The following is a 13,327-nucleotide window of genomic DNA, read 5'->3' as shown; positions in this document are numbered from 1 at the left end:
CCTCGTGTTGAAAAATTCTGCTTCTTTGGCTGTCTTGCTGCTGGAGGTCGTGTAAGTTTAGGTGACCAAAAGAGGCATATGCTGTGATTTAATGTAGTGCAAAACGGATATGACCAGTAAGTCGCTAAATACTACCCTTGCCTGCAACCTGGACTGGAATGAGCCAGTGGTTTAACCAGGACTAGTGTTCCTACCTGTCTCCAAAAGGGATGCATGCTTATAAACAGCTTTACATTTTTTGACACCACAGTTGGCTCTATGAAGGTCTGATTGCCAGTTTGTGATGTGGGGAAAGGCTTGAGGTTTCATACAGCTGCCCTTTGCATCTGTTGAGCAAATCTGCTCTCTACAAGATTTCAACCAGTATTGCAGACTTCAGGGCTGTTTTTCTTAATGTGGGCTTTTCTTTTTAAGTTGCAGTTTTATTGAAATAGGTTTTTTTTTTCCTAATTTATGCTTTGAGTTGGTGTTGCTTACCACAGTCTACAAAGACATGACCACAACCAACCAACCAGATGGTTTGCATTTTATTGCATTCTAGAATGTTGCTTCAGCCAGGCTCACCATTAACGGTACTTTCCACTTGGTCTGATTACTGACAGTTCATTTTTTGAAAATGCAGTGCAGGCATGGCATAACTGTTACTGTTCAGATCAGTATGCCCTGAAGAATTTCATGGAAACCTCTACACACGAAAGCGAGATGATAGGTCCCTATTAGGCACCCATTGTTCGGATGATTCACTCCCTCTTTGGGTTGGATGAAAATTTTTGTTGCCTGTAGAGAGGGCATGTGGTTTTGATGCTGCCATCAAGAGCTAATGGGAGACTAGCTCCCAATGGTGGCATTGCACCTGATGGCAGTATGTGGTCTAAGTATCGTGCAGAATTTATCAAATGATGCGCTTTGTTGTGCCCCATAAAGTGTACCCTTCCTCGTGACACTCTTGCAATTATGTTCCTGTTGTGAAGTTTTACTTTGAAGAATATGAAGCCACTCATGCAGTCAGGCATTGCTGCCAGATGAGGCTCAGAGCAGATACACTTCCATACCTGCCACTGCGGCTGAGAGTGAAGGCTGTGGTAAACTGGAAAATTGGTTTTTGAGGAAAGGAAATGGCGCAGTAATTGTCTGGCATCTTGGTGGACACCTGAACGCACCATAAGGGAAGGGAGGAAGAAGGTTGGAGTGAAAGAAGAAAGAGGTGCCTGGAATAATTTTGACTACCTTGGGGATCTTTAACATGCTCTGACATTGCACAGCACACGGGCGCTTGTGTTTCACCTGCATCGAAATGCGGTGGCGGTGGCTGGGTTCAAACCCCCGGAACTCTGGCTCATTAGCTGAGTGCCCTAACCACTGAGCCACCAACTTTGGCTGGAATAAATTATTATGTGGCATTGTTATGTTAAAGGAGGCTAGTTTAGGGCACCTGGCACCAGGTTTCCGTCGGTATGCCTTCCTTGTATAAGTAGTTGCCAGCAGAAGCAAGACAGGTAGTTCAGACTTCATATTATCATTGGGACAAGTCGTACAATTTGGTCACCATGATTTGGACATCCTATGCGGCACGTTTTATGTAGGAAATGCTTCTCATATTTCACTGTATCCGTGCCCACATGCTGGTGCACTGGGCAGGGGCACTGCACTGTGCTGACTGCTTGGATGCTGGGATGGGCATGCAAGCGGTATGCATGCACTCGTGTCTCACTTGCATCTTTCCTCAGCAAATTTTGATTTATCAAATAACTGATATATCAGTAGTTAGTTTAGTTTATGGGGTTTAACGTCTCAAAGCGACTCAGGCTATGAGAGACTCCGTAGTGAAGGGCTTCGTAAATTTTGACCACCTGGGATTCTTTAACGTGCACTGACATCGCACAGTACACGGGCCTCTAGAATTTCTCCTCCAAAAAAATTCTGCCGCAGCGGCTGGGATCGAACCCGCGTCTTTCGGGTCAGCAGCCGAGCACCATAACCACTGAGCCAAATTATTTTGCTGTCTTCATTGATTTCAATATAAGCGGGTTTATCGGTATTTGAAACCCGGTGGGGTTCATGCTGACACAAATCTTTTGAAGATTTATCTGTCTAGGCACGCAAGCTATTGTTACAGGTACTAGCAATACTAACTGCAACCTTGTGGTTGAATAGGGCTGCTCTTGTTGACTACTCACCCCTTTTAATTTTTTTTTTTTCCAGGCTACATTTGAGAAGCTTGAGAATGAGCTGAAGGAGGTGAACACTAATGCTGAAGCTCTGAAGAAGACTTACCTAGAGCTTACTGAGCTGAAGCACATTCTGCGTAAAACGCAGGCCTTCTTTGATGAGGTACGTGTCTTCACCGGCGTGCTGTAGCAGCTTAGTGTCAAGTGCTTTGGTAACTTCATTCAGTCTATCAATTTTACTTGTACATGCCGAACCCCTCTACTGCATGAAAACTTGACAGAAATTAGTCTTGCCTCAAGCTGCACATAGTGAAATTGGTGAGGCGTGTTGAAACATTTAAGAATTGTGAGGTATCATTAAGCTTAGAGGCAGTCTTTGGTGGTGTGGCTTTCAAGCCAGACATCATGTATGACATTCTCGAGACTAGCACAGGTTTTTGTGGTTACTTTGAGTGGGCAACCTAACCTCGCCAAGGTTGGTCATGATCGTAAAACAGTTGACTCCTGTAGTTGCCTTAAAATGTTGGGTGTATGATGCCCTCAGCCAGGATTTTGCTGGGACGTTGCTGCACAGCATGCATGGCATATTTCAACCAAGTCCAACCAGCCTAATGGATGTCATGCTAGAGGCACATATGCTGATCATCATTCATGTAGAACTGACTCTGCATAAATGAAACTCAAACAGATTTGTCAACAGACTGCAGTAATATACATGCAACTTTGCCTTCCTTGCTGTGCTCGCTGCAGTAATAGTCTCTTGGTTAATGTGGAGGTCTTTGACTTTGGTCAGGTGGAAATGCAACAAAAACTCGTATTTTGATATTCAGTTTGGCCACAGTGCTCTTGTAATGGTATGCTGGTAATGGTTTTACATCCCAGAGCTGTGGATCCGTTTCGACCGTCCGACATTTTCTGGCATGCACTAACATCGTGCAGTAAATGAGCAATCCTGCAAGCTTTCGCTTAGTAGCCAAACACCGTAGACACTGAGTTGGTGAGGTGGGGCCATTCTTACAACATTGAGCTTCCGCAGGGGCATACAGACTGCCAATGACTCGAAGTTTGTGAAACTCGGCGTCTTCAAGTCGCCTATGCAGGACAAAAAAGGAACACGTGGAAGCCTTCTTGTGTTTTAATGCATATGCAAAGCAGTGCAGTATGATCTTTCTGTAACAAGTGAAGGCGGGCTAGTTGGTGGTTCACAATGGAGTGCATACTGCAACCGCGCAAAACGACGCAGGACGAAGAGAGGAAAGCACAGGACAAGACGCGGAACGTCAACTAAGGTTTACTACAGGAAAACCACATTTATACAGGAATCGTAATCACACCTGATGAACAGCCAATACCATCAAATAACACAGGCACGTGGGCGCGCGTGGCACAAGTTAGCATCTAGATAGTTAAATTCTTTCTTGGATAAAGATACGGAAGTGGAGCTGATGCAACAGTCATTTTCTTTTTTTATGCAGTAATCTTCGAAAATTTTCCTGCTAAGCTGGGTCGTCAATTTTTTCAAGACAATTGTGTCGCGGAACCTGGCCGTGCAGTTACTACAATGGCGACAATGTTTTGCCAGTTCCCCGCCCCCCGCCAATGGGAATTGCTACATAGGGCAAACAGAACGTTGCCTGAATGTCAGACTTCAAGAGCATCGCGCCGCTGTTGAATCATTGGTGGGGGGCAGGGAACTGGCAAAACATTGTCGCCATTGTAGTAACTGCACGCCTAGGTTCCGCGACACAATTGTCTTGAAAAAATTGACGACCCAGCTAGCAGGGAAATTTTCGAAGCCTACTGCATAAAAAAATAAAATGACCGTTGCATCAGCTCCACTTCCATATCTTTATCCAAGAAAGGATTTAGCTATCTAGATGCTAACTTGTGCCACGCGCGCCCACGTGCCTGTGTTATTTGATGGTATTGGCTGTTCATCAGGTGTGATTACGATTCCTGTATAAATGTGGTTTTCCTGTAGTAAACCTTAGTTGAAGTTCCGCGTCTTGTCCTGTGCTTTCCTCTCTTCGTCCTGCGTCGTTTTGCGCGGTTGCAGTATGCACTCCATAGATCTTTGTGCTAGTTTTGGAAGCAGGGCAATCCACTGTGATAACTGAAAACTTCTGTGAGAACCATTGGTGATGGCTCATTTGTTTCAAACTTCTCTGAGGTCCGCACATTGTGAATGCATTGAAAGGTAGTGTTACAATGCCATTGAATTCCCCAGTCATGCTACTGGCATTTGATACATTTAGAATAACACCACAGATTGTTGTATCGTTATGGTGAAAACTGCACAAAATTTAGAGTAAATTTTTTATTTTTTCTGAGAGTTTCATGTATGCCAAGTCTGTCATATTTTTGCGGAATGCCCAGACGCTTGCAGTACTTGGCGTTTTGCCTGAAACATACGCTTGTGCTTGCATATGCACTCTGTCATGTGTGCTGGTCCTGGGGAGGATGTTGCAGCTCAAAAACAAAACTGTTGCATGCTGTGCAGCCTGCGGAGCCCAGGAGTTGATTTAACCGTGTAATGCCCAAGCAGTGAAAACATTGGATAAAATTCGTGAAATTCAGTTTCATTTCCTTCATTGCAGCAGTGGAATAAATTAAGCTAGGAAAGTGATTGCTGAGTAATTGAAATCGGTGAACTATGATTATTTCCAAATGCCTTAAGAATGATAAAACCACATCTATTCTCAGGTGCATACAATAAACCAAAATTAAAAACAGTTCCGTCATCTGCTTATGCTGCGAAATGACTGACAGTTTGAGGCCGTTTTGCCATTACGGTTAGCTTTTGCGCAGTGAGCAAGCATATCTTTATATCTTGTAGCTGGCACCTTATTTTGATATAGTATATGTTGGAAAGGTCCCTACCTGCAGTGTGAGGAACTGATTGATAGCTGCGAGCATAAATGAAAGCTTGTTCATTTTTATATTCTGCATCTTGCGTGATGCACTGGGCATTACAGGGTTTACAAGAGAGGCTGTGTAGGATAGGAGTGCAAAAGCAAATAAAAAATGCGAGGTATTTTTATGCATCATTGCCAGTACTGTTTGAGGGACAGTATTAGGTGCATAGGTGCAGTCAGGGATAAAACTTTGCAGGATGTGGATTTGCAGAAAACAATTTATTTCATTGCCTCACTACCCAGTTGGTTCATGTTTATACCAGCAAATGCATGCTTCTATGCTTTTCAGTGGCCCGATTTCGCTGACAGTGCACACAAATTTATTTTTGTGAACCCACATCCCGTTGAGTTTTTGTCCATGACTATGTAGCGCTTTTAAATGTGACGCTAGGCATATGCACTTGTTTGCCAACTGCTGAATCAGTTGTTTTAAGTTACGTCCCCGAGGAAGCAGGCAGTTAAGTGATTCGGAGTGCATTTCAAGACTCCAACGCCTTTTTTAGATAGATATGTGTAAAACCTACGCGGTGGCGTCCTTGCAATAAAAGACCGCACTTCTAGAAACACGGTGCATGGGAACTGGCGCTGGGCTCAACTAGGATCTGTTGCATGCAGCCTTTAGGTCATGAAGACTGTGTTGCAGTTACCTGTGTATTTTTGCCTCGAGAACCATTGTTTTGAGAGTTAAGCACTGGAAAACCGATAGGCAGGAGAGCATGTCATTGTACACTGGACAGCAGTTGGCAAATGAGCATTTTTGTGTCGTGCTATAAAAAGCTGCTGGATCACCACTTTTGATGCGGGTCAGTGGCCCTTTGCTCTGTACTTTGGAATTAAATCCCTCTAACTCTTCTGCTAAGCATTTGAGAGAATAAGTTGATCCGTGGGCAGGCTGGCATGGTTTGCAGCATAATAGCTCATGTGGAATGCACATATTCTCCTTACCTAAGAGCCGTATAGATAGCCGCAGAATGCAGTGACGCTGTTAAGATTAGATTGCAGGTGCCTTTGAGCAGAGCAAAGGGCAACTGCAACAACCAGCCCCGTTTTTTTTTCCGTTTCAGTATTGTTGCAGTAAGTCATTGTGCTCAATTTTTTGTTTGATTAAATCTTCCTTATCAGAGTTTTGCAAGAATGACTGTGTGCATGTGTGTGTGTGTGTGTGTTTTCATCTTAATATACCCTCGGTGCTGGTAGCTGGAAATCTTTTGATTCAGTCTTGTCCTGATTCCATCTTGGTTGCTTCCACAGGCAGTGTGGCAGATTTACAAAAAAAAGCTTGCCCCCCAGTGACCCATTCACGAGATTTTTTTTTTGTTCCCCCCTGTAATGAGCATCAAAATTCCCGTTGAAGTGCTTGACCTCTAAACAAGGAATGGGACCACTGCTGACAAAGCTTAATCCTTCAGTTTTTTTCCTTGCGGTGAAAAGTGCTGAACTGTTTCTGGAGACAGACTTTAAACACTTCCATCACATCCGAATGCCACGAGTTTAAATCAGTGTCGCATAGAAAGAATTCTAGCTTGAAATTTCGGCACTAAAAGTATTGTTTTTTTGTTTTGCTGAAAGGGCATCAGCATAGCCATGAGAGGCCCTACCATCATATTTTAAACAAAAACCTAGTAGAGTTGTTCTCGGGGCCCCTTAAGTGAGTTTTTTGCAGAGCAGTAAGATGGTTACTTATTCGAGACATTGCCAATGGACCAGTCGGGAAGCTAAAAGCTGCCCAGACTCCTCACAATATGGGAGATTAAAGTCATGGCCATTTAGCTGGCCACGAATTCTGTACTGAAGCAAATGCTATCTTGACATGTGGTCCCGTCTAATCTTATCTGTGGCAGTGTGTACAGGTTGATGCATGCAGGGCACACTAACTGTACAGCAGAGGGTCTTGATCTAGTTGAAAACATTTTTTTGTGAACTGCTGCCTGCCGTTCTGTACTGCGCCCTTGCTGGGGCCCTGCGAAAGCAAGGCTGCACGCTAAAAGTGGGCGCTTGCAGCAGAGAGCACGCTGCCTGTGTAGCCAGGACTTGACTGAACTAATCTCGAGCACAGATTCCATCTACTTTTGCAACCCTTGGTTTTACATTGGTGGGCAGGCAGCAGCTTTGCGCCAGTGTCACAAGTCTGTTACTTAACCCCTTCACCGTTTTGTTATGTCAGCGAATTTCTTAACAAAACTGCTTATTTTTTTTATTCCTGATTTCGATTATTATTGCAATAAAAAGCATGCATTCGATCTTTAAAAAAATATTTGAAGCAAACATGAAGTCAAATTAGAATATTTAAGTTTATTATTTCTCGCAATACAGAAAACCAACTTCTTGCTGGTAATAAGCGATAAATATATTCAAGCAAGTCATCCGGTGAGCTTATAGTGGTCTAACAGGGAGCTCCGAAAAAAGGAAACCGAGGGGGTCGCGTAGGGATGTTGCTGACGTCGATCTATATCCACTGACGTGCGCTCGCGATGTTGCATCAGAGCTGTCCTCTTCTTCATCGGAAGAGCTGATCAGCACAACGTCATCACTATCGTCCTCGCTTCCTGAAACAATGTACACTTTGGTGTCTGAATCACCATCATTTGAAGAAGGTGACGAGGAAGAAAAGCGTCTTATCCGAGAAAACGGCTCACCAAAACACGCATCGCCTCCGCCGGACGCCATTTTTAAAACCCAGGTTGCCATACGAGAAAATCGTTTATGCGGTAGAAGAAAACGAAATTATCAGGTCAGTGCTGCCATCTGTCGAGTAAAATGCCATCTAAGCCTCACACGAGCGCTGCTCGTCCGAAACGCTGAAAGGAAGAACCTATTTAGCAAGGACGAGCTACAGTCGTCCAAAACGGTTTGGGGACGGCTTGGCAAGGACGAGCGCAGCTCGTCCAAAACGGTTAAGGGGTTAAGGAGCACAGCAAGGTTTAGTGCTAGACGTACAGATGTTGATTCCAGACTCTAAAGTCTCGGGGTTAGCCATGGTTTTTATAGGTTATTACAGGACAAGTGCTGTGCTTTAATCGCTGGAGTTCTGTTGAGCTGACTAGGCCTTCTTTCTTTTTTCCCCGCACTTTGGGAACACAAAGAACTTAATGGAAGTTTGTCACTTTTGCACTAGTTAACATCAAAGCTGCTGCCTGTCCACAACTTGTGGTGTTCAAAAATAGTGCCTTCTTACCATGCAGAAAATGTTTTCCCTCCCCAGTGATCTTTTTCTCTCTCTCTCTCTTCACATGGTGCTGTGTAACATTGCCCCCGTCTTCTTCTCTTGCCTTGCCCATCTACCTGTGTGCAACTAACCTGCTTTTCTGTCTCTGGCTCTGTTCTCTGCTTTGTTGAGGGGGACAGCATCTTTTTTCGCTAAGTTGAGGGGGAGGGTAGAGCCCTCGCCACTTGTTGGGCCAGAAGAATTGCTACACGTGGAACCAGGCAGCGCGGGCTATTGGGGGAGGAGAGGGGCGAGGGGGTTGCATGTTGCACTTGGGGGAGAATTGTTGTGTTGCCCTTGTCTTCTTTGCATGTAGGCGTACGTTGCTGTTGAAGACCAACCTGTCCGTTAGACACTTCGTGCGCGGAGCAGCGGTGTGTTTGTTGCATTTATTATGTGCAGGGTTTCAATCACTAGTCGGCGGATGTTTTCATTATTTCTTTGCATGTAGTGGAGTAACTGATCTAAAGTGCTCCCCATGGCCTATGTTCAGTGGAAGCACTAGCCTCTTTGATTACTGCGGTTAAGTTTGTCCCCTTGTGCACTAAAGTGCACTACTGCTTTGGGCAAACGAGACATGGTGCCCCAGTTTGATGTAGCAGTGATGAGGGAAGCTGGTAGATAGTGCTTCTCTCTGTACTTCTGTGTAGTCACATGAGGTTGTATGCATATGTAGTCGCTAATAAAGGGCTGCAGTAGTGTGTGCGATGTTGCCAAGTGCTTCTCGTACCATTGCATGGGGCATTTACTGTCAATAAAATTGGAAGCACAGAGTAGACAATTTTTTTGTTGCATTGGGATGGGATGTGAAGCCCTGCACATAACGTAGTGATGTGACACTGTTGTGGATGGTTTGATGCAAGTCCTGTGGGAGCCAGCCAGCCAGTTTGGCTTTCTTTTCTTTTGAGCCACTGCAGTGCATGTGTGCGTAATGTGCTTGCATCCTTGTGGCTCTCTCCGTGGAGCAAAACAGGGCTGCCTCCCAGTGCGCATTGCAGGGAGAGCCCCAGCAGCTCTCGAGCTGAGGATGTCTGTTTCAGCTGCAGCGTCAGCGTGAGTGCACGCGTGGGGAGCGCCTTGTAGCGTTTGATGGTCTTGAGCAAGTCGCGGCTGCAGGATCAAGCTGAGGTGCCCGTACCTAGGTGCAAGCCTCAGCTTGTTCAGGGTTGGCAAGACCTGAGTGGTGCTGCTTGGTTGATATGCTTTCTTTTTGCAGCTTTGGCATTGTGAGACCTAGGTTTGCACCTTCGTTGATTGTTCCGCGGCACTTCCGAGTAGGTGATGACTGGACTGCCTCGCATGAGTGTCTCAAGCTGTCCGATAGCTGAGGAGTATAGACGTATGTGGGGGCCCCCATCCTGCTCCTTTTCCTGTAGAACCTGCTCCTTCTTTAGTTTTCTTTGTGGTTGTGTAGTAGTAGTGGAAAGCTTCCCTGGCTTGAGGTGAACGGACTTTCCTGCTTTGTTTCCTAGGTTCTAACACCCTTGTCACATCCATTTGACACATTCCCCCTTCTTGCTTCATTGCACTTTTCCCGCTGCTGTATGTGCAGTTTAACCTTTTTGTCAGTGCCAGACTTGGTTAGGACAGCCTCCCGTAATGTCTGTCGTGCACGTTGTTTGTAGTGCGGGCTGATGGCCACGTGAACTAAATCGCACTAAAGTCACTGTAAAATGCAGGATCCAGCAGATGTCCTCATTTTTTGCCTCCTTTGGAACCCTGTCCTCCTTCGCCTTAACTGTATTTTAAGGCACTCTCTCCCTGCCACTTGACTCGAACAGGCTCCCTTGCCATTTTCGTTTCGCATTTGTAATTTTTTTTTTGCCTAAAGAGGATTGTGCAAATATTTCAAAAAGTTGCTTCGACACATAGTGGGTAAGCGGTAGAAAAGTCATTGATGGCCTTCTGCATGATGCGACAGTTCTGCATAATCGCAATACCCTCGATGTCGATGTATCGTGCGCACAGGTGACAGTATGGTGACAGCTTTTATGAGCCGGCAGTCAAAGGTTATTAAGGTTGCACCATGTCTCGCAAATTGCAAAAAAAGCTTGCGTAATAAGGTTAAGTCAAGATGCTAAAGGAAACACCACAGTGGGAGCTACAATGAAAACTACTGTGTACAGAAGCTCTGTGCTATAATAAGGGGCACTGCAAAAAAAAAAAAAGGAACCTGCAGACATCTCTAGCAAGCACACTGTCATGGCTTTTGCGATTCAGTTGTGCAGAGCTTAGACTGAAAACCAGTTATGAAGCTGCCTATGCATTATTGTTGATACTCTATTGATTGCGATTCACGCATGAGGAGATGCAAGGCACCATTTCTTTACATACCTTGATATCTGCAAAAATCTACATCTAAAATTTTCGGCACCGTGTCATTTAGTTGAACCACCAGGTGTGGCTTCACCGGCTACAGCGCTGCGGAAGAACTGAGGGCTCACTTGTACTTCGAAGACTAGAAAGTACTGGTTTACTGCATCCAAAAGAAAGGCCGAAGTTGCAGCTAAAATAAGGCATGCACATTTATTTCACATATTTTGCACTGTAAAAATGCCAGAGCACGAATGTATCGGTGAAGACACGTTGCAGAAAAGCAGGACAGGTTTGTCTTCGATCTCTTACACTGTCTTTTCACCATCTGTGCTTCCATTTTTCACCTTTGTTCTCACCCATTTTTCTTCCTCTGCTGATCTCTTCTCCCTTCAAGCATGGGTAAGGGCAAATGAGGACACTGCCTGGAGCTTTGAAGGGATGCCCACGTAAGCAGATTACAGTCAAGCCATATGAGCATGTCAGTTTATCTAACTAGGTGACTGAACGGACCCTAAAAATGGCTTCCTTGTATAATTGTGTGTCCATTTACTAATAGTGAAAGTCAGAATCTAAATACCACTTTAACTACATCTGCATGATTAGGTCCTTCTTTAGCCTATAAAACATGCCTTTAATGAGATTGCTGTTGTTGTCACTGGAGTGCTCTAATGTAGCAGGAGCATTCTTAGTTGCATTAGAAGCACAGGCACAGCTTGTCTGCTTGTAGCGTAATTGTGAGTGTAGTTTTCTACTTAATTGATGCTATATGAGCTTGCGTTTACTTTCAGTTCATGCAGATTCTCTATCATATTCATGCTTTCTACAAGGTTCTCAGAAGTATTTCTGGTGAACTTATTTTTAAAGGAGTCTTTCCATCTTGGTCAGTTCATCTATGTAGCAATGTTTTTTTGTTTTTTTTTGTCCACACTTATGACTGAACTTTTCTCAGCTAAAGCGTGACTAACTTTGAGCATTATGGCTAGTTTATGGGGAGTTTCTTCATTAGAAAGGTTAAGGATGCAAGCTTCTGAGTGCTTTTGGGAGTATCTTTCAAAAAAAAAAGAAAAAAAGGTGTAGTCTATTCTGCATTATGTGCATGCAATACATACTGCGATGCAAATGCTGCATGCCTACACTTGTTTCTTTTCTTTGCATTTGTTTGCTTGTAATGTTTTGTCTGGCATGATGTGTTAATTTTGCATGGCTTGCACTTTCTTTTTTTCCTTTTCATCTTTTCTTTTGACTTAGGCTTGCCCATTTCCCTTTCCCATTTATGATGTGGAGGCATTTATAGTGAGTTTATTTAAGGAAGATGTTTGGGCTGCAAGAATGACAATGGCTTGATCTACGCAATAATTTCTGACAGTGTACAGTTTAGAGTCGCGCAGTACAAACTATAGAGGAACTTCATGGGAAGCAGCAAAGCTGTTTCTTAGTGTAACGAACTGCACTGTGAACTGTACTTGAGCAAGCAGCAAAACATTATTGAAACCTCCTTAATATCTTATTTCTCAACATGGCGAACGTTCAGTACATAGAGTGGAGAGTTAGAGAAGGATGTTAAGGGGTATAAACTCTCTGGGAGGCCTCTAAACCAAGTGACCAAAAGTTGTTAGTATGATTTTTGTATCACTAGTATGGAGTGCTTCCTTACTGACAGTTATATTTCTTTGTACGTACCGTCTTTGTCAAAAGTAACCAGGCTGCAAGATTAGCTTCTAGCTTGTATAGTGGAGCCCTTGTGGCTTTTCTAGAGATCAAAAGGTGTTGGAAGGTAAGAAGACCCCCAGTCCTTACTTTTAACGACCATTTCAGCTTCAGGGAAGCTGTAAGGACTCCACTGTACGAGCTAGAAGCAAACCATGCAGCCTGGTTACTTTTGACAAAGACTGTACTTTCATGGATAGTTCACCTAGTAGGCGGACTTTTGGTGGTCTTTTCTAAGCTCTGAGGTTTGAGTTGTGGCAGCAGCAGTAGTATTTTATTTGTTGAGCTATTGTGGAGGGGTTCTGTGTACAGTATGCTGCGCATTTTTTAAATGCTCTTCTTGCGTAGATCACTTTCATTAGCTCTGTAGTTAAAAATGCACGCATCTTTACCGTTCGAGAGGCCACTTGACACTGCAAAGACTTCTTAAAGCCGGCTCAGCTTTTTTCTCTCATGTCCCCGTTTTGTGGGGAGTAAAGGACGTTGCGGGAAAGGGACTATGGGCGAGCCTCAATTTGTGCCTTTTACTTCCCTATTAGTTGTCCCATCCCCTCCCTATCCCCCCTCCCCCCAAATGGGCCGTGGGGACAGAAGAGCAGGCTTGTGCGTACAATGCGGGTGCGTTTGTCACACCAGGCGGAATTTCATCACCGTGCACAGATGCACGACCCGAGTGCCCAGGAAGAGCACGTCATGCTGCTGGGAGACGAGGGCCTCAGGGCCGGCGGACAGGCCCTCAGGCTCGGGTGAGCGGACTATGTCGGGGCGCATGCTGTGTGAGCGCTGCTGTAGGCTTATGGTGTTTGCAGCTGCTACCATGACTGGAGTTGAGTGGAGCCGCCGTTGGGCTGGCTGCTATTCTGTAGGTGCGAGGCGCACTGTACTGATGCACAGAAACAAACAATACGTAGAAGCAAACAGGAGAGGATACAGAATTCATGCACATCGCTGCCTGTATTGCTTCTGTGAAATATCCTGCTTGCTTTTGTGTGTCAGTGTAGTACTCCTCATACCTA

General features: G+C 44.7%; 1 protein-coding gene across 5 annotated transcripts in view; it reads left to right on the top strand.

Moving 5' to 3' along the window:
- Vha100-1 (V-type ATPase subunit a family protein Vha100-1) overlaps nucleotides 1-13,327 on the top strand; it is a 44,875-nt gene that overhangs the window by 2,197 nt on the left and 29,351 nt on the right. The window contains exons 4-5 of one of the 5 annotated variants that reach the window (XM_089547918.1): nucleotides 2,203-2,331; nucleotides 12,972-13,057. In XM_089547918.1, the coding sequence (XP_089404044.1) occupies nucleotides 2,203-2,331; nucleotides 12,972-13,057 (215 nt within the window). Of the gene's footprint in view, nucleotides 1-2,202; nucleotides 2,332-10,998; nucleotides 11,051-12,947; nucleotides 13,058-13,327 lie in introns of those variants that run through there. The other 4 variants (XM_089547916.1, XM_089547920.1, XM_089547919.1 and 1 more) reach the window with 4 other exon arrangements.

This window comes from Amblyomma mixtum, chromosome 6, assembly GCF_055824585.1.
Source record: "Amblyomma mixtum isolate Tamu chromosome 6, ASM5582458v1, whole genome shotgun sequence".
Lineage (NCBI taxonomy): Eukaryota > Metazoa > Arthropoda > Arachnida > Ixodida > Ixodidae > Amblyomma > Amblyomma mixtum.
Note: the sequence above shows the minus strand (reverse complement) of the source record. Positions and strands in the feature narration are given on the sequence as shown.